The sequence below is a fragment of the Mesoplodon bidens genome (assembly GCF_964165515.1).
Source record: "Mesoplodon bidens genome assembly, chromosome: 13".
Classification (NCBI taxonomy): Eukaryota; Metazoa; Chordata; class Mammalia; order Artiodactyla; family Ziphiidae; genus Mesoplodon; species Mesoplodon bidens.
The window spans coordinates 69291187-69312782 of NC_138169.1; the positions used below are offsets into that span (position 1 = coordinate 69291187).

The window sequence follows — 21596 nt, forward strand, 5'->3', positions numbered from 1 at the left end:
CCCTCTCCCGTTGCGGAGCACAGGCTCCGGACGCACAGGCCCAGTGGCCATGGCTCACGGGCCCAGCCGCTCCGTGGCACGTGGGATCCTCCCGGACCGGGGTATGAACCTGCGTCCCCTGCATCGGCAGGCGGACTCTCAACCACTGCGCCACTAGGGAAGCCCAGCAAGATCTTTTTTGATCCACCTCCTAGAGTAATGGAAATAAAAATAAACTAATGGGACCTAATGAAACTTCAAAGCTTTTGCACAGCAAAGGAAACCATAAACAAGATGAAAAGACTATCCTCAGAATAGGAGAAAATATTTGCAAGTGAATCAGTGGACAAAGGATTAATCTCCTAAATATATAAAGAACTCATGCAGCTCAATATTAAAGAAACAAACAACCCAATCCAAAAATGGGCAGAAGACCTAAATAGACATTTCTGCAAAGAAGACATACAGATGGCCAAGAAGCACATGAAAAACTGCTCAACATCACTAATTATTAGAGAAATGCAAATCAAAACTACAATGAGGTATCACCTCACACCAGTTAGAATGGGCATCATCAGAAAATCTACAAACAGCAAATGCTGGAGATGGTGTGGAGAAAAGGGAACCCTCCTGCACTGTTGGTGGGAATGTAAATTGATAGAGCCCCTATGTAAAACAGTATGGAGGTTCCTTAAAACACTAAAAATAGAGTTACCATTTGATCCAGCAATCCCACTTCTGGGCATATACCTAGAGAAAACCATAAATCAAAAAGACACATGCACCCCAGTGTTCACTGCAGCACTATTTACAATAGCCAGTTCATGGAAGCAACCTAAATGCCCATCAACAGACAAATGGATAAAGAATATGTGGTACATATATACAATGGAATATTACTCAGCCATAAAAAGTAACGAAATTGGGTCATTTGCTGAGACCTGGATGGATCTAGAGAGTGTCAAACAGAGTGAAGTAAGTCAGAGAAAAACAAATATCGTATATTAACACATGTATGTGGAACCTAAAAAAGTGGTACAGATGTACCAGTTTGCAGGCTAGAAGTTGAGACACAGATGTAGAGAACAAACATATGGACACCAAGGGGGAAAGCCGTGGTGGGGTGGGGATGGCGGTGTGATAAATTGGGTGATTGGGATTGACGTGTATACACTGTTGTGTATAAAATTGATGACTAATAAGAACGTGCTGTATAAAAAAATAATAAAATTAAATTTAAAAATTTTAAAAAATAAAATAAATTTGAAACCATCACCACAGTTAATTGTATTATTTTATGTCCCCTAAAGAAAATCTGTATACTTTAGCAGTTGCCCCTCATTTTCCTCTTAAACTGTCCCTGTGTCAGCCAGAAAGAATCTCTAGTCTGCTTTCTGTCTCTACAATTTCCCTGTTCTGCATATTTTGCATAAATGGAACTATACACTGTGTTATCTTTCAAGAGTGACTTCTTTCAATTAGCATAATATTTTCAATATTCATCCATGGTATAGCATGTATTAGTACTTCATTTCTTTTCATGGGCAAATAATATTCCATTGTATGGGCATGCCACATTTTATTTATCCATTCATCAGATGGTGGGCATTTGAGTTGTTTCCACTGTCTTTCACTATTATGAAAAATGCTGTTATGAACATTTATAACATATATAAACATATATATAAACTGCAGAACATTTATAACTTATATATAATCATATATAAGTTTTTGTGTGAATATATGTGTTCAGTTCTCTTTGAGAATACCTAGGAAGAAATTGCTGGGTCATATTTAATTCTATTTTTAGTCTTTTGAGGCATTGATAGACTATTTTTCACGGCAGCTGCACCAGTTTACATTCTTCCCAGCAGTGTATGAAGGTTCTAATTCCTCCACATTCTCACAGTGTTGTTATTGTCTTTTGATCATAGCTATCCTGGTGATTGTGAAGTGGTGTCTTATACTATTCTAAATATGTATTTGTTTGAATATTTTTATAATGAAGAGTTTCAAACAGAAGTAAATACCAGTCATTTGTACAATATTTCATTTATACCAAAAATCATTGTAAAAATGTTACTGTATCTCATGCCTTAATCAATTGTGTGAGGTCCTAAATCCTAAAAAAATATGTTGTTATATATGAAACTGTACAGAATATATATGTTTTAATTTGGAAGAATTATTCGTTCTAATACTAGTACCTAATTTACTACAAACTCTTCTCGGAATACCAAAATGAAAACACATAGTAGTTTGCACACCAGAATGTATTGCTACTATGGCCTAGTTTTAAGGTATTGTAGTTAAAAACTAATTTTCTCTCTTTTACAAAACTGTGTGTAAAACCATTATTCAGGTTCACATTGTGCCTAAAAAAGAGAACTTAATATCTCTTATGAAAATGATTATTTACCAGACTGTCATATTTGTGATAAAAGATCAAAGAACCTTTCCATTTCTAAAACATGCATATTTATAAAGCAGATTAGAAATGAGGCTCTGTTGTTACCTAGGCTCTCCTTTCTCATGCCTGTTGTTCTGATGGACAATGGCTTATTCGGAACTACTTCCTCATCTTCCAGGAAAACGGTAGATTAATTACATTGAAATGATCATTGGTCGGCTTCTCTCCATGTTATATAGCTTAAGGAAAATCCATTAACATTTTTTAAAATAAAAAATTTTAGAAATATTTTATTGAATTTGTCTTAATCCCAATTCTAATAGACTAATTATTCTGGAATTGTTTTATCATTTTCTTTATAATCCAGTAGTACTCATGCAGACATCATTTTAACTAATCAGCCATAATGTAATGAGTAATTAAAATTATAGCCAGCTACAGGTGCTGTTAATTGTTAATCAATTATACACATAATGATTGCATATCTAATTGAAATACTGATTGAAGTATTGACAGTTACCCATAATTTTTTTCAAAAGTAAACTACCTCTTACTGGTCTTAAATTGGAATGAGTTATTGAGACTATGTTCTCAACAACTCTCTGAGTAGCTTCTCTGAACTTTAGTGGAAAATGGACCCGCTCTTTCTGCATGTATAAATAAAATTGGTACAGTAGATCAGAATTGACCTGACTGGCTGTTGAATGAGTCAATGCATTTTAATTGGTTTATTTGCATATTAACAGGAAGCATTCTGCCGATGGTTCTGTGGGTCCTGAGTATCCGAATTTGGCAAATTTGGGGACCATTATATAGGAATGTAGCAGTCATTAAACACTGATAGAATCCCTGTTTTGTCAGGAGGCTGTGGTCGATATCACTGTCAACCTGCTGATCAGCCTTTACAATAATTAATTAACTCACATATTTATAACAATTTGGTGGTTAGAATATCTGCATGACAAAAAAGAATTGACACTTATTCCTTTGGGAAAATGATTGTTGAAATTCTCAAAACAGTCTAAAGCATAGAAAGGAGAATTCTGTCTGTACCATCATAACAAAACATTATCTCGTAGTTTCCAATCATGAATGGGAGGCAGCTTAGCAAGAGTAAGTGAAGTCTGGGTAAGATGATTTCATGATCCATCAAATAATGACCATTCTAATTTTAAGGCATAAACTCTAAATATAAAGCCAGAAAATATAAAATATTTTCTGAAAAAGAGACCATAGTATGGTATGTCTGTTTAGCTTAGTAGATTTAGTAAGGCCAATCTATCAACATCATCATAGAATCTATCTCTGGAAAGGACCATGCTCTTCAAGGAAAATGTTTTAGGCGAATATGCCCTTGTGCACCAGGCCTGGAACACAGCAGGCAATCAGGATGTTTAATGAATAAATTGTTATAGTAATGTATGTAAATAATAGTAAGATTTACTTTAGGCATTAATCCAAAGAAAATAGATCATTAACAATCCAAAAATATTTTTAATTTTAATTTTTTAAATCAGCTCTCCTCATTATTCATATATCAGTGATGTTTCAGATGTAACAAGCACAGAAACCTCTTCTTTCTGCTGCCATAATTCACCCGTTAGGCTACCTAAGAATTTTCAAGTACAGAATGAGATAAGGAAAAGAAACTTGGAAAAAACACAACTTGGAAATTTTAACTCAAAGAGTTCTCTTTTTTAAAAAGTGAGAATGGTTTAGGCTGTGTATTTGAGAAGAAGGGATCTGAAAATCCAAGCAAATGCTATTATTTATCGAAAGTAACAGAAGTGAAAAACATAAGGACTGCTATTATTCTATCTAGTGGTGTGGTGTGTCATTTATGAAAACATTGTGTATCTCATTGTTTTTAGTCTGGCAACTCTGTTGACACCTGGACATTAATGGTTTGGGTGTAAACTGTAAATAGCAAATTATATTATTGACCTGTCTTCTGGTATTACCTGAAGACTGCAATTGAGAACAGTTCCACTTACTTCATCCTTGGAAGGAATATTTCTCAAACCTTCATTTCCAATAAGAAAGCACCACAGAACACCTGTGATTCTGGAGACAACCAGCTGTTAATATGAGTTACGTGAATCTGACCTATAATCTCACCTGACATGTGGAACTCAAATATTTTCCCTTATTTCTCCAACACAATTAAAATATTTAGTCTCACTTCATTTTATGAGACATAAATAGCTATGTAAGTACCCTGTAATTACTGTACATTGTAACAAATGACCTCATAAGTACATTGTAATGTCCCATGTAATTACATGGTAAGTCATGTCTTTGAGATGACTGCTCTGAGATTGAAAGCCTGCTGGTTTCAGAGATTAATTACTTAGGGCCTAATTTGACAGTGTGCTTGAAGATATGCCTCTGTTAAATAGCTGCATCTGCATTTAAAAAAATGTTTCATACTAAGGTTTTATTCCCTTATTTAATATAGACACAGCTGTTTATCCCTAAATATTGGACATGTCTAAACTTTGATATGTGTAAAAGTAAAAAAGGCTTGTTCTATACAGGGTGAGACTGATTTGCAATCATATTTCTTCCATTATACATTAGATGGAAATTGTTTTTGCGACAATAATTTTAAAGGTTCTGGTTTTATTACTCTAAAAATCATGGTGTTGTAAAAATTATGGTTTTTATTCTTTTATTGAGCAATGTACAACATTTAAACTAAGTTTCATTATTTCCAGACCAAGTTAGTATATCATGATCATTTTAGCATGAGTGCATTATTGCAATACCCTGAATTCCTACTGGTGATTCTTGATAAATGCACTTTATCTCATATGTGAAAGAATTTTCATAAGGCTCAAATCAGTACTTAAACTCTTATCTCTTTGCCTCAGGGTGCTTAAATATCTGGTGAAATCAGTTTTCCTGAAGTTACCCCATTCAACTTACTGCTCAAATAGTATCCTGGTTTCTATATTCTAAAACAAAAAAGGAATGGGAAATAAGTGAGCACTGTATTTTCTGCCTTAAGTTATATATTGGTCTATTTTCTTATGCCTTTCAAGGGTATAATTTTACAGATAACTCCCCTGATGTATTTGTGTTCTGGCTTTCAGAACTCTAGTTCCTGCATCCAGGCTATTTTATTGCTTTTAGTAGCTTTATTGAGTAGACATGAATAGTGTGAGAAAGGATTTAGTGATATGAAAGAGTTAATGAGCCTCCCTAAACATCCAGCTCACTTCCAGGGAATGACTTAGGACTGGAGAATAAAGACTATTGATACTGACAAATTTTGAAATGTATTACTCGTAAGATCGCCTTATCATGAACTCTAGGGAACAATCAAATTGCTTTTTTGTAATGGAATTTTGTTGAAATGTGAATACTGCCTAGAAATTACATTCCCAGTTTCTAGGACCTAAAAGAGAACAGGCCTGGCTACCAGGGTATACATAGCAAATTATCACATGAAAAAAATGCTATTTTAAATTCAGGAGTTCACAAAAAGAAGATGCTAGGTACACAGCAATTCTACCTCTTTTTTTTTTCTCTTCTTTTTTCTTTAAGCTGGACTCTATTTTACATTTGTGGGTGATTTGTTGGTTGGTTTAGGAGTATTTGGTTAATTTTATTTAGTTGGCCAAGAAAACCTTGACCTACAGGAACGATTGATTTTTCTTTATTTTGCTTTCAGAAATTGAGACCATACATAGTTACATACCCGAGAATCAACTCCAACAAGGGTTTGGTAATCAATGGAGAAAGCACTGTTTCTCTGGGCCACTTATCAGAATATGGTAAAATCAACATAAAGCAATCACCTCTTCACCACTGAATGGTTTTTGAGTGGCAAAGAAAGTTGTTTCCCAGGGAAATGTAATCTAGTTGCTGTGATCAGTTGAAGTGCTTTTGGAGATAACTCAGACTCATTGAGAACCATTCATTCATTTATTTGTTTTTGTCTTCAATACCTAATCATGTTTGTCCAAAGTGACCTGATGACTCAATTCTTTAAAAAATTCCTCAGTTTTCAATGCCCTTTTGTGTAATCCAAAACAGGTGTACATTCTACCACTACTATTGCTAGTAATAAGTATAATTATAAACTTAAAATTTTTAAATAGGGCTTCCCTGGTGGCACAGTGGTTGAGAGTCCACCTGTCGATGCAGGGGACACGGGTTCGTGCCCCGGTCCGGGAAGATCCCACATGCCGCGGAGCGGCTGGGCCCGTGAGCCATGGCCGCTGAGCCTGTGCGTCCGGAGCCTGTGCTCCGCAACGGAAGAGGCCAAGGCAGTGAGAGGCCTGCGTATCGCAAAAAAAAAAAAAAAAAAAAAAAAATTAAATAAGAGTAAAACTTTGAATTTTGCAGTGTTTTCAAGTTTCTAAGCCCTTTCTCATTGATCACCTCTCAACAACTAGGTGGTAGATAGGGAAGGTCCTCTGATGTCAATTGGTACAGTTAGGTAACAACTCCTAATTGTCACTTAGCAAATTAGTGAAAAGCTGAGGGTGGAACAGGATACTTCCTGTCATCCATCTTGTTATATTTCTTGAATATCTTTTATTTGCAGAACACTATTCTCTCTTTCTCTAAACAGCAATTCAAAACTGCATGCTAGACAGAACATCAAATAAGATTTTCTAAGCACTAGCTATAAGAGTTAAGGAGATCCCAGTATAGTTCCATGTACCTGTGCCTGATATTTGAGCTTTATTTAACATTTGGAGTCAAGTCTTAAAGAGATGACCAGTGTTTATTGTACAAAATGGTCATGCAAGTTTGGGACCAGTGTTGAACTAGCCACACCTCTCAAGAAAACTCTCCAGGCCACTGTAAGCTATTGTCCACTCTTCTAATAGAACTCTAAGCCTCCAATTTAAATAACTGAAGAAATATTTTTTAAAAGTTGCTTTGCAAGTATGCAAAATACTAGCCTACCAGACTGCTACATTGTCAATATACATTGGGCTACCCTTTGTCTTCTTAGACAGTGATGGATTGGGGATCTCACAGTGAAGATTTGGAAACATATTTGACCTTAATTTACTGGTTCAAGGCCCCTGTGCTTCTAAAATGAAGTAGGTTAGGTAAGTCATAAGCTTCCCCTTTTTTCCTTGGGCTTGTGAAAGTTGAGCTCTCAGAATTTGATGAAAGGAATAAAGTGGTGGCATGTCAGTTTCCCAGTGTCAATTTAAATATAGCCCAGTTTAACCTTAGCTAAGAAATATAAAAATGGAACTTATACGAAATGGAGCATTTTCCAGATGACCTTTCTCTTAGTTTGTGAATGTGCCCATTATATACCCTTGAAGAAGACAGATCTGTGGGATGAATGGGTATGGCATTAAGGGCCAGTGTCAGGAGGGTTGTGTCCCTAAACAGGAGTAAGTAAGGTGATTAGGGATGTTCCTTCAGGAAGACTGGTCACAGTATCCAGAGAAACAGAAAGGTAGATGACAGTTGTCCCTGATGGGTGGTGTCAGAAAGGGCTGATGACGCACTTCAGGTGGTGAATCACAGGGCCAGTGGGTTTGGGCAGTTGAGAGTATGAAAGCAGATAACATGCCTAGATTCAGAGAGGCAAGTAAATATTGTCAGGAAAGTCTGCCAACCTCTGACAAATTCACAAAGGAGACACTATCCGCTGGAGGACTCAGTCTAGGATGCCTTGGAGGTCTTGGATGAACCAAGCAGATTAACAAGGCAAAGGAACATTCACAAAAAAGCATGGCAACATCCCCACCAGAGAAACCTGGGACCCAAATCAAAGTGAATTTGCAGTATTTTATTTGAAGTTGAGCAACCTGAGAAATTTGTCCCAGTGTGGCTTAGCATATTACATAATCAGGGACAGGAATTTTCCAAAGTAGTTCAAGTAGAGCTTAGTTTCAAGATAGCAGTCCCACTGGCACTAGCTGTGAGGAGTAGAAGCCACCAGGGCAGAGATAAGGGTAGACTATTTTACAACTAAATAAACCTATTGATGAAAAAATGTTTGTATTATTTCAGCATCATTATATAAGATCACAACAGGTTAGCTTTCCTTTTTCAATAAAACAAAGAAATGTTCTTGCCTGAATTTAAGATGTGTTCATAAAATTTTATTTAAAATCAAGTAGTACTCAATTTGTATATAACCATACTTTTATTATTGCACAGATATTAAACTTAAACTTTATGTGGTACTGGCAGACTTCACTCTGGAAATGTGTCACACAAAATATTTTCTTACATGGCTTTAGGTCATTTTGGATAACAGTTGCCTACATGAACTAAAGAATGTCAATTATAGTATGCTACCCAAATTTCTAACTTTGCTTATCACAAGAGATGGAGTTTTTATGATAGTAAAGTAAAAATATGTCAGATCTGCAAGAATAGTATATAACTGCAGGAAAAGAATTTATACACCTTTATAATACCTTATTGACGTTTTATCAAATCCATACTTGGTTAGAGCCATCAAGTATATAGGTTTACAAAAAAAACAAAACTTTTTGTAGAAATTGTTCACACGATTATGTACATAATACAGCTTAAAATACTGTTTTATTAATTAATTTCTATTCCAGTTTGAAACTCAATTAGACATTTTCAGCATCGATTGAAATATTCACCAAGTACTTGGATACATATCGAAGGTTAAATATTAAATGTTATTATATAATTTTGATATTATTAAGATATGATTTACTCTAAATGATAAAATTAGAAAAATGCCTTTCGCAATATTATCTAGAATATTATCAATACGGATAGCCTTTGTTTTTACATCCTCTGTGAATTGTCATTATTGATGCTACCAGCAGGTCCAGTGAACTCTTTTTGAAAGTAGATTGTTTTTCAGACAACCTATCACAGTAAATGCATTATCATCTACCAAGTTGCTTATGCCAGAAACCTAGGGGCCATTCTTGATGACTCTTCCTCCTTTACACCTGACAGTCGATAAATCACCAAGTGCTGTCAAGTCTACCTCCAAAAATAGATACTGCTTCTCTTCACTTTTCTGCCTTCCTTTAGTCTCCACCCTTTTCCAAGGTCTCTACCACCCACACCTAAAGGTTCTATTGGCTACAACAAGAAATTTGACTAATATTTTACAGAGTAAATTTCTCAATAAATATTCATGGAAGAAAAGGAGTTTAAAAACTGTTGCTAAGTAATGTATCCCTCTCAGTGCCCCTTTTGATTTCCAGAAGAAAAATTGTTGAGTCAGCACACAAATAAGTAGTCCACATTCTAAGCATTGTTACTGTACATGGTATTTCTTGATTCTCCTTCCTACCCTTGTGTCCTTTTGCCTTTCTTTATTCTCTGCTTCTTTATCTCTTAATCTCTTGCTCTCTTGCCCTTTCTTTTTCTTTTCTTCTTTCCTCCCTTAAAGTATTGATATTTACAATTTACTGCATGATTATTGTGCACCAGCACTCTGATGGGACTTCTAAGCGTGTTCACACTGACTTTCATAATCTGTACCACGAGCCTTTGAGGTTGGCCCTGTTATTAGTTCATAATGCATATGAGAAAACTTGGGCTCAGAGAGCTTTAGTGACTCATTCACTGATAAGGAAGATGACTGACATGGGTGTGAGCAGTGTGACACTGGAGGCATGAGGATCAATTACTTAGCTATGGCTGTATTCTGGGTGATGGTAAATTATGTTCTGAATTAGGGCAGTGGCAGAGGGAATGTAAATAAGGGAATGTGTGGGGGACACAATGAAAACAGGTTTTTTAGAAGTGCTGATGAGCTCTTTTTAATAAAATCTGTAGAGCCTCATGGGTACTGAAAGCATATTTCATTCTTCAAGGAAGTTCACGTGAGATTCAACAAGTTCCCATAAATACAGAAGAGAAATAAGGGGTAGAGTCTAAAACTGACTTTCAGTTAAGTGTCAAGATCCTTTGATTTCTGCTGTATTTCAACCAAGGTGTTCTTATTTGCTGCAAGGATCTTCTTTCAAATGGTGCCCTTCAATTCCCTTCTTTGGGAATGCTATCTAGATAAAATCGCTGGCGGGAAGAAAAAGGCTCTCCCAGGGCATTAAACCTATTGAAAAGGTAGATGGTAGACTGCCAGGAGATTCTGAGACCACAGCTTTGCTGAAAGCACTCCAATATAAATGCTCGAAAACTCTGGGTTTGGATTTAATATAGAACGGAGTTCAAATCTTGGCTTTGTCACACTTTAGTTATAAGTCCTTAGGCAGGCTTCTTAATCTCTTATGTAAAACAAGAGTAATGGTACTTTACTCTCAAAAATTATAATGCATTATCAGCTGCTTAGTGATTGTATGGTGTCAAAACATATGTCCTCAATCAGTATGACTCCTCAAAACTCTAAAAGATATTCATTATCAGCTCAAATCTAGACTATATCCTGGTGATTAAGGCCTTATTCCAAACTTGTCACTTAGACCTTTCAAAGTCTCAGCAGAAATTCTTGCTTTGTAGCCTTTTTATCATCCTTGGTGTATCACACGCATTTCCAAGAAATAGAGCTCTTGATCCATCTGTGCTCTTAGCCATGCCCACCTTGAGGCCAGACTCCTTGTCCAATCTTCATCAGACTGGGATCCTTAAGAACTGTCAATTTGTCTTATCCATCATTGTATACCCACCCTTGTACAGTGTCCTTCATGAAATAGGCATTTGATGACTGAAATCTTATATTAACTTTGGTTTACAATGTGTCTTTTTGTTGTTGACCCACTAAGCAGATCCTCAATAAATAATTACTCAATTGGGGGAAAAAAATTAAAAAAAGACTCTCTACTATGGTAACTGAATGTTTTAAGAGGGGCTGGTCTTCCCCTGCAACTCACCCTAGAGAGCATAAGGCAAGATGTAAGGGTGCAATGTGATATGTGGAACTGAAAACAGAAGTTTATGAAACGTGGCTTGTGAAAAAAAAAAAAATGAGGGTGGGGTAGTGAGCTTATTAATGTTTTTCTTCTCTTTTCTTAGTTACTATTTATGCACATCTAGAGTGCAGGAAGAATTAAGGAGTGGATTAATGTAGCCCATGAGAAGGATAATACCACATCACCAAATTTGATAGGGTTATCTCAGACAGTTAGGGAATAATGGCCAACGAGATCCTTTCTCAATAAACCTAACTGCTCTCCACCATGCTTATTTTTAAACCAATTCATTTTTGTGGTAACCAAAGCGGGGATGGAGGGATTTGGAGAAGTTAAGTTTTGCAGTTTTTCTTTTTTGCCAAATCTGAAAAAAAAAATGAAATTAATCCTTGATTCAAGATAAAACACTCCAACACTGGAAAAGGATTACTTTCTCGCTCTCAAGTAATGAAAGGGCCAACAGTCAAGTCACAGCTACTAGAATTGATTTTTCAAAAGTCAAGGACATGTGTTAAGTACTTTTAATAAAAATCATTACCAGGCTTGCCCATGAAAACTGGGTTGTGACAGCTTTAGGTGGCTTGGTGAGGGGATGGGCAATAGAATTGGAGCCACTGAGCACTGACAGTGTAAGTCTCATAGAGAAAATAAGATACGTTATACCACTGAATAAGAAAAAGTTACTGAACACTTTCATTTAATTTCAAAGTACAATATCATTTGGGATATCCTGCCATATCATCTGCAGAAGAACCTGCACAGAATCTATTTGATCTTTGCAATCTGCTTCTGACTGCTTGAAATCAATGAGAAAGCATAAAAGATGCTAATAAATTTAGCTACTACCCACATATGAAGATGAATAAAAATGATGAAATTACTTCCAAAGATGAATAATAACCATTGAGGGGTTTACCTCCAGTCATGCAGAGCATGTACCTGATTCTATTCATTAATTGCTGCCAGGCATTGATATTAAGGTATTGGTCATGTGGGAATAATTTATGCAATCACTGGAAGTCCTCAAATATGATAAATAAAAATTATTATCTGTCAAAAACTAAGTATTTGTTCATATAATCATTAATACAGTTAAAATCTCCAGGCTTATCAAGTGATTTACAATCATTTGGTAGACATACTAAGCACAATTATTCTCCCATTTTCAATATGTGCATTGAGATTGAGGTCATTTATAAGACATGAGAGGTCACTCAGCAAAGTTATAGCAAAGCATTAATTCATAAGGTTTTGCCTCTTGGTCTAAGACCTTCATTTTTCTTTAAATTTTCTGTTTAAATTTAAAATTGTCTTTGAAAAAACAAGCTTGTAGTCCTTAGATAATGACCCTTTTTGATTTGCCAAGGGCTACTAATGGGAAGGCCTATTGGATGTATTAAAAACTAATTACTTAAATTCAGTTTTAAGAATATTTTGATAGGAGAATTTAGGTGAACAGAATTTCCAAGTAGTTGCTCTATGATTATTTATTTTAGTATGAAATAATAAAAAGGACATTAGACTCAGTAGTCTGATAATCGCCCTGTGATGATACAAGGTGACTTCTGCAAATTCATTTAACTCTGTGCCTCAATTACCTCCTTTATAAAATTGTAAAATGGTGAAAATATCGACCATGACCATCTTGAAGCATTGAAAACTAAAAATAAGATGTATAGTGGAGTATAAATATAAGGTAGTCATTCAATCTGGTTTTCTTTACTAGTGTCTAAACACTTAAGAGCAAAGAACACATCCACGCATGTGCATATATGTGCATGTGTGGAGGGGGGAGATGAGGTGTATGTATGTGTGTGTGCACGTGAGTGCATGCATATTTAAGGCTGTGCATTCTTTGGGTGCCGAGTACAGTGTATTGTTATTTTATTCATTAGTTTGTCTCTCTTAAATGAGCACATTGAACTAACCATATGTTTCCTTAGCATGGCCTAAAAATACTGATTTTTTTTTCCATCTGGCTTCGCATTACGTTGTCCTACGTGTCCCATTTACTGTAGCCACTGCGCAATTACTTGACCTTTACTTAAAGAGGCTCTACACTGTCATGACACCTTGAACTTGCTCTTGATATTTACTCTGTCTTAAATATCTTATTTATCCCCTCCTTGAAGTCCTATTCACACTTGAAGGATGGGCTCCTTGTCAAATCTTTTTTGACCACATGACACAGAATTAATCTCTCCCTCTATTATATTTCCACTGTATCTTCTGGGATTATCTATTCTAGCATTTAGCAGTTTGTTTTCATTATGAGTTTATGTCTCTGTTTCCTCAGCCAGAATGAATGTACTATCATGATTCATTTGAGTGTTTCCATAGTCCCAAAGACAGTGCTTGCAACACAGCAGAGATATAGTTAATATATTTTGAATGAATAATAACTGAATGAATTAGACTCTCAGCCTTTGGAGCTCCCATGAGAGGCAACATTAAATAGGAAAGAATGCCAGCTTCAAACTGGAATTATCTCAGTTCATGTCCTGCCTCTATCACTTACTGCCACATGGTTTCAAGTTACTTTACCATTCTATGTCCCCATTGACATGATTGTACAAAGGGCATAAAGACAGACTTAACTCACTGGGTCACTGTGAGGGTAAAATCATAGCTCACATAGATATGTGAGGTGCCTAGACCATTTCCAGGTCTAGAGTAAATGCAAAAAAAAAGCATTAACAAGTATTAATGCAGTGGTACTTAGCTCCTCACATTTAAAGGGCAATGGGGGTGAAGCAAATGATCCCAGTAGTGCCATACTCTTTCAAGTATATTCTAACAACTTAAATAATCAGATTAATTTTATTTAGCTAAGTTCCTCTAAAATTATTAAACTATGTTTATTATATAATTATATTTGATCCTTATTATTTGTAGAGTCTATACGTGCAAATTCACCTACCTGCTAAAATTTATTTGTGTCCCAAATTCAATACCCACAGTATCTTTACAGTCATTTGAAGACTTGTGCACGTGTGGAACAGTGAAAACTTTGAGTCTGCAGCAGCACATGTTCGCAGCTGAGGCTGAACAAGGAGATGCTCTGTTTTCTTGTTTCAGTTCTCATATTGTAACCAAGTGTCCCTTTTGTGGTCAAATAAATGCCCAAATAAAATACCACATTTTTTGCCCCCCCCTTTTTTTTGCTTTCTGTTGGCGATTTTGCTGTTTAAAATGGTCCCCAAGTGTAGAACTCAAGTGTTGTCTCGTCTTCCTCCTAAGTGCAAAAAAACTGTGATGTACCTTAAGGAGAAATACATATATTAAATAAAGCCCATTCAGACATGCATTATAGTATGGTTGGCCATGAGTTCAGTGTTAATGAATCAACGATGATATTAAGTAAGGTGCCTTTAAACAGGAACATGTATAAAACAAGGTGATGTATTGATGAATTGACAAAAATGTTGTGACCAAAGTCTCACAAGAACCTAAACCTGTATTTTCCCTAGGAACAATATTACAATATTCCCAAATTCAGTGTTTACAGTGCCTTTACAGAAAATAACTACTGCAAATGATGAGAATTGACTAGAGTTGGCATGTTCTTTGAAATTTTTTTAAAATGCTGAGCAAACAACTGTGCCTTTAGATGATTTTTTAAATCCTTTTACAGAAATTTAATCATTTGTAGAGAGCTAGCTAATTTGTAGCAGATCTGGAAGAAGGGTCTCAAAACCCCATCTCCCTGGAGAACACTGCCCTGCCTCTGCTACCCCCACATAATTGAATTGAAACAGTGTCACAGTGGCCTGGGGTTGTGGGCTAAGAGTTCAGAAGAAGTCCATTCCTTGACATTGTGTTCAGCCTCTTTCTGACAGTCATTTATTTCTCAATTGTTCTCAAAACAACAACTCTGTGTGTTTATTTTTTAAAAATGAATGTAAAATTTCATCAAAGTATTATCATTCATGTATATAGTATTATCATACATGTATATATTTTTTAAGTTAAATAGTACCAGTTAGGCTTATAACAAAAACCTGTCCCTCTCCAAACCTGTTCTCATTCCCTTTGGACTCCCATATCCATCACTTTTAGTTGTTATTTCTTTTCTGGAATGTACCTTTATGTTTCTCAGTAATGTGCTTTCAATGTCCCTTAATTCCCTAACTCTAATTCACCAGTTTTACAAATCATTTACTGACCTATTGTTATGTCAGGATGCAGCACTCTGGCACACATCCATCCGATCTCCCTCCCCCAATCTTCCTTTTCCCTTCCTTCTCCTCTTCCTCACTTTCCTTCTATTCATTCTTTTTCTTTGGTCAAGGTGTAATTATTGGGTTGGTCCAAAAGTTCATTCAGTTAGTGAATATGTTGTTCAATAAAGTTTTTGGTGAAAATGAAAAAATTATTACTTAAAATTTGGCCAATCCAGTACTTGAAGTGAAATGTAGAAATCTCAAGTGTTCAGTTCCATGAGTGTATCAGCTTGTTAGGGCTGTCATAACACATTCCACAGACTGGGTGGCTTAAATCACAGGTATTTATTCTCTCACAGTTCTGAAGGCTAGAAGTCCAAAATCAAGGTGTTGGCAGAGTTGTTTCTTCTGAGTTCTCTCTCCTTGACTTATAGATGGCTGTCTTCCTCCAGTGTCTTCACATGGTCTTCCTCAGTATGTGTCTGTTCTAATCTCCTTTTCTTACAATGGTACCAGTCATATTGGTGTAGCGCCCACACTAATGACCTCATCTAACCTTCATTGCCTATTTTAAAGCCCTCAATCACATTCTGAAGTACTGGGGATTAGGATATCAATATATGAATTCGGGGTTTTGGAGGGCAGGGGGCAAAATTCAGCCCATAGCAATGTGTTTTGACAATTGTATCCACCCATGTAACAGACATGAACTAAGATGCAGTTTTATTACCCCAAAAAGTCTCTTTGTACCCATATCCAATCAATCCTCCAGTGAAGTTGCATAGGCAACTACTTTTCTGATTTGTATTACTGTAGATTAGTTTTATCTATTCTTGAATTTCTCATATCAATGGAATTATGCAGTATGTACTTTTTTGAGTCTGGTGTCTTATCAAATCCAATCTTATATCATATTGCTATTTTCTTCACTATCTTCTGAGAATTCCATATTTCTCTTTCTGATTTGGATCTCTGTTGGATTTCACATCTCTTTCTTCCTTAGTTTGCACTTTCATTTTCCTTGAGCATACCATCATTAACCTCCTGATAAAGGGTGCACAGATGGATATTCATATCTGAAATATCCCTATACTTTTACTTATGCAAGTGTATGTCCTTATGCTTGTGTTATAGTTTCCTCATACATCATAATTTATTTGGCTTGACATGGAATTCTAGGTTTAAATGTTTTCAAACATTAAATGTTTTTGAGAAATCTGATGCTATTCTTATTCCTGATTATGTTTTATGTACCCCTTTTCTTCTTCTTTTTTTTTTTTCTTCATTCTGGAAGCTTTTGGATCTTCCCTCCCTCGTGAGGCTCTAGTGTTTTAGATATTCCATAATCCCTTTCAGAATGGGCTCGCAAGTCTTCCAGTTCTGCAGTTTTTATTGGGGAGGAGGATTTTTTTTGTTTTTTGTTTTGGTTTGCTTTGTTTTTTCTAATTTACTGCCTTTTATTTTTCCTGTTCCTTCATTCTCTCATCTTACTATTTGGGTGTCAGAAATTATGGATTAAACCTCTGATTTCTTATCTTTTCTCTCCAATTTCCTTTGATTATCATTTTTCCCCAATGAATTTTGAAAGATGTCTATTAATTTATCTTCTAATCTATCTATTGAATATTTAATTTGTGCAACCAAATTATAAATGTCATAAGCTTTTTAAAAATCTTTTATTTTTCTTGTATTTTATCCTATTTATGGATGCAGTATCTTCTCTTTGATTATTAGGGTATTAATGACAGTTCTTTGGATCTTTTTTCCTTACACTAATGCTGTTTCCTTCAAGTGCCATTATGCTTTTATGTGTTTTTCTCTCTGTATGTTATGCCGAAGGCTTTGTTTTCAATGTCTGATAGTCTTAAATTACCAGTTTACATAAAAATGCAGTACTAAAAAGGTGATTATGAAGTGCAAACTGTAGTGCATGAGTGGAGGTTATAAAGTGGTCTCCTCACTGTTGGGGGATTGATCAGGAGCCATCTGTTCTTTTCTCTTATTCTTTTAAATTTTGTCTAGAGAACAATTATCTGATATTCTGGCTGGGAAGTGTACACCTGGTTGCCATTGCTCTGGGTATCAGATGAAGGAAGAAGACTTGAGTATCTTATGTCATTGACTTAACAACTCTTGCCCTCATCTCTATTCTCTCCTGTGCCTGGTGTCCCTGAATCTGTGGCTTCTGTTTCAATATCCCTAGAGAATGAAGCTTCCAGCTACTCCAAGATCAGGGAGTGTTAGCAGACTAGTTTTGCAGAATGTGGTAGGACTTTCAATCCATCTTCTGTCTCAGAAACATAACTGTCCTGCTTTGTAAGGTATTTAGGAAGTAACAATTTCTAGTCTTCCCTGAATTTGGTCATGCCAATCACGTTGTTTTCATTAATATCTCTTAAGGAAGTATTTAGGTTTCATCTCTCTCCTTTGGCTCAATCATACTTTTCCTCTTTCGCACCTTCAAAAAATTTGTTAACCTCTCTCATCCACTAGAGTCCTATTATCTATTCCTTATGGGTTTATACCATTTAGAATATTTTACTGTCATTTTAGTGGCATTTACGAAGGAGAGATGATAATGCATGTAATCAACCAAATGAATTGTGTAAATTTGTCAAAATCAGACATATAGTTGTAAGAATGGATTTAATTTGGTTCTAAGGGGTAATCCCTAACACTTCTTGCATCTCTGCCTTATTTGCACTTATGTTTGTGTCAATTCTTTGACCCTATCCTGTTGTCCTTCCTTTCTCCAATCTTTTAATTTACATCTGTTATTTTACAGAGTATCAAAGTAAGCTGGCTGCCTCCTCCACCAGGAACACAAAATGGATTTATTACCGGCTATAAAATTCGACACAGAAAGACGACCCGCAGGGGTGAGGTGGAAACACTGGAGCCAAACAACCTCTGGTACCTGTTCACAGGTCAGTGTTCACATGGTGTGGTCTTGAAAGGTTTTGATGAATTAATGCCTCAGCAACAAAATACTTTTTGCTGGTAAACAACTTACCGTTTTTTGCCTGGTAAATGGGATGTACTGGTCTGAACGAGAATAACCTTTATATTTTTAACTTGAAATTCCCTGTAATGCTTTCAGTACATATTTTGCTTCTAGATCATCATCTTAATAAACGTATCATTGAATTTTTATCCATATTAGTTTCTTAGTATTACTGGTTCAACAACTTCTGTTGTCAAATAATTTTTAACTGTTTAATAACTTTTTAAAGTCATGTAATCAAATGGTTCCAAGTTTAAGTCATTTTGAGCCCCGTTCCCTCAAACTCCAGGAGTGAGAATGAAGTTGGAAAATGGAGAGAGGGGTAGTTTGGGGAATAAAGAGAACAATTATTCTACTTTCCATAAATGAAAAAGTAAATTCACTTATGTAGCAATGTTGGTGGAACTCATAGTGGGTCAAAATTCTCTCTGAAAACTGGACCCAGTTTCCATGTAGTACTTAATTTTTTTTTTATTTTATAAGATTAATAATCATATATTTCCTATAACTACTGGAACCATTAATACATGTCAGTCCAGTTCCTGGAAAACAGAGACTGAGTCAGGCTTTCAAGTTAATGCATTTGGGGTGCAAGCCCAGGAAAGCAAGAGTGAGGGAACAAGGAAAATGAGCCAGGGAGGAAAATAAATCAAATAATGATGACATATTATTGAACTGGCCCCAAGTTTAGAACAAAGCCAGAGCTTGCTTGGCCTTGGTAGGGTATCACTAGAGAAGCTAATTGAACTGCTGTGGCCCACAGAGGATGGCTGGATAGGAAGCATGAGCAGTTTCTCTCTTGTCTATCATTGGTCAAAGTAAGCCCACCAACAGGTTGTTAACTGTTTTGTACCTCCTGCCAGCCCCCTGGGAAGCCAGCACTTCTGGTAAATTCACAAACATGGAATTCTCTCCTTGTCCTCAGCACTTTGTGTGGTGATGGCTTGGTCTAGGGTAGCAGCAGCACTTGGGGCTGTATAGTACCAAAGAGAGCATGAACTAAGGGTTTCGAAAGCAAATCATATAGCAGTGGCTCATGGTAAAAACTGGTGGGTCAAGTTGAGCATATGTGTTATGGCACATAAACTGGCTGCATGACAACATGCAAATTAAAAATCATAATTTACAGAAAATAGATAAGGAAACTATCATCGCAGATGAGAATAAAGGAAAGTAACTCCTTATTTATTCCTTTCTCTGTATGAGGTACTCAGTAAATTTCCATCTGAAATCATAAAACACACACAATTTAAGCTACTTACTCAGCCTACAATATGAGACTTGATAGAAACCTGGTTTTTCCCTTTAGGTTTTGCCTCTTATGCCTATAAAATGTTAATGTGATTGTGAGAGTGCTTCCAAAATAGATTACCAAAAATCACATTATTTGTTTTATATCTGGACAAAATCTCCTAGGAAGGTATTATTAAATCTAAGTGGAAGTTATGGCACTATACCATTCCATTTAAAAAGCCTAAGGAAAGCCAAGATCCTGTCTTTTTCCTGGATAAAATGATGGGAAGAAGGTAAAAATAAGTGAAGTGAGGCATGTTCGCTTACTGGAATATTTGGTACATATGTACATAGTTTACTTTAAAATAAATCACCAAAATTGAAAAATCTTGCTTTAAAAATTTTAGTATAATTCCTAAGAGTTAATATTTGAATAGAAGAAGAGGCTCTAAGAATAATTTAATCCAAACCTTGTATTTTAACAGATATTGGCATTTGAAGCCCTGAAACTTTTTTAATCATTGCTTTTCCTTCTCAAATGAAAAATATTAAAAATATAAAATAAACTTCTTTTTTATAAAATAATTAATTAAAGTATGAGCATTCCAATAGAAAAACTAAGGACTGGATATTCAATTTACAGAACTATACATAGCCAACAAGCGTAATAAAATGTTCAATCTCGTTGGCAGAGAAATGCAAATTAAAACAAAAATAAGTTAGCATTTTCCTTTGATTAAAGTAATAAAGATAAAAATGAATGATGATACACTGTTTTGGAAAGCGTACAAAAGAAACATGAACTCTCATATACTACTTGTGGGACAGAAAGTTTCTAGAATCTTTCTGGAAAGCAATGTGGAGATTTCTGTTATATACAGATGTATGTGTGTGTATGTGTGTGTATTCATAAATGTATGATTCAAGTTTCCAACTTCTAGGAGTTTGTTCTAATTCAGCAGACATATTTTTTTGCAAAGTTTTGAACTAAAAACATGTTCATTGCACCGTTACTTTAATAGCAAATAACAAGAAAAAAAAGACCCTAAGTATCTAACTATAGGCAGTTAACTAGAAAATTCAGACACAATCATATCAAGGAATACTGTATATCTATTGAGAATACTGTAATGTAAACATATCAAATTACATGTTAAATATTTAAAGCATGTTAAGTGAATAACTCAGTTTTAAATCAGTATTAAGCATGAGTCCATATTTATAAAGCAAAAAATTCGTAAGAAAATATTTAGAATAATACGTTCTAAATATCAAAATATTAAGTGATTATTGCTTACTTTTGTAACAATAAAATATGCATTTTACCTGCATATGTACAGTGAAAAACAAATGAAATGTCAAGACTCTGATGTTATATTATAATTTTTGATTACCAAAACTGAAGATTTCCTACCACTGACTTTAACTGTATGCCCATTGAACAACTAAGAAGGGACTGATCAAGAAAATAAATGAAGAATGACCTTACTGATATGAATTGTTTAGTATTTATGGATTTTTTGCCAAATGGAATTTAACACATTCAGCTTAATGTAATCAAACCAAAACTTTGACTCTCTAAATATACAAAGTTTAGGATTTTCTGTCGACGAAAAGCAAAATTGTTTAAAAAGATAACTATATAGAGCAGCAAGTGTTAGCCTTTTTACTATCAAAGATGCTATATTAGTCCTAGGGGGGTCATAACAAATTACCACAAATGTGGTGGCTTAAAAGAACAGATTTTTTTTTTTTCAGTTCAGGAGAAACCAGAAATCTGAAATTAAGGTGTCTGCAGGATTGGTTTATTCTGGAGACTCTGAGAGAAAATGTCCCATGTTTGTCTTCTAACCTCTGATGGTTGCTGGCAGTCCTTGACATAACTCAGCTTATAGATGCATCTCTCAGATCTCTGCCTCCATCTCTGCATCACTTCCTCTGTGTGTCTCTACATC

General features: G+C 35.4%; 1 protein-coding gene across 1 annotated transcript in view; it reads left to right on the forward strand.

Annotated features, from left to right (window-relative positions):
• The window catches only part of DCC (DCC netrin 1 receptor), a gene marked incomplete at its 5' end in the record, with an annotated part of 1182001 nt that overhangs the window by 929059 nt on the left and 231346 nt on the right, over nucleotides 1-21596 (forward strand). The window contains one exon of the mRNA XM_081253253.1: nucleotides 18190-18331. Coding sequence (XP_081109379.1) covers nucleotides 18190-18331 — 142 coding nt within the window. The remainder of the gene's footprint in view (nucleotides 1-18189; nucleotides 18332-21596) is intronic.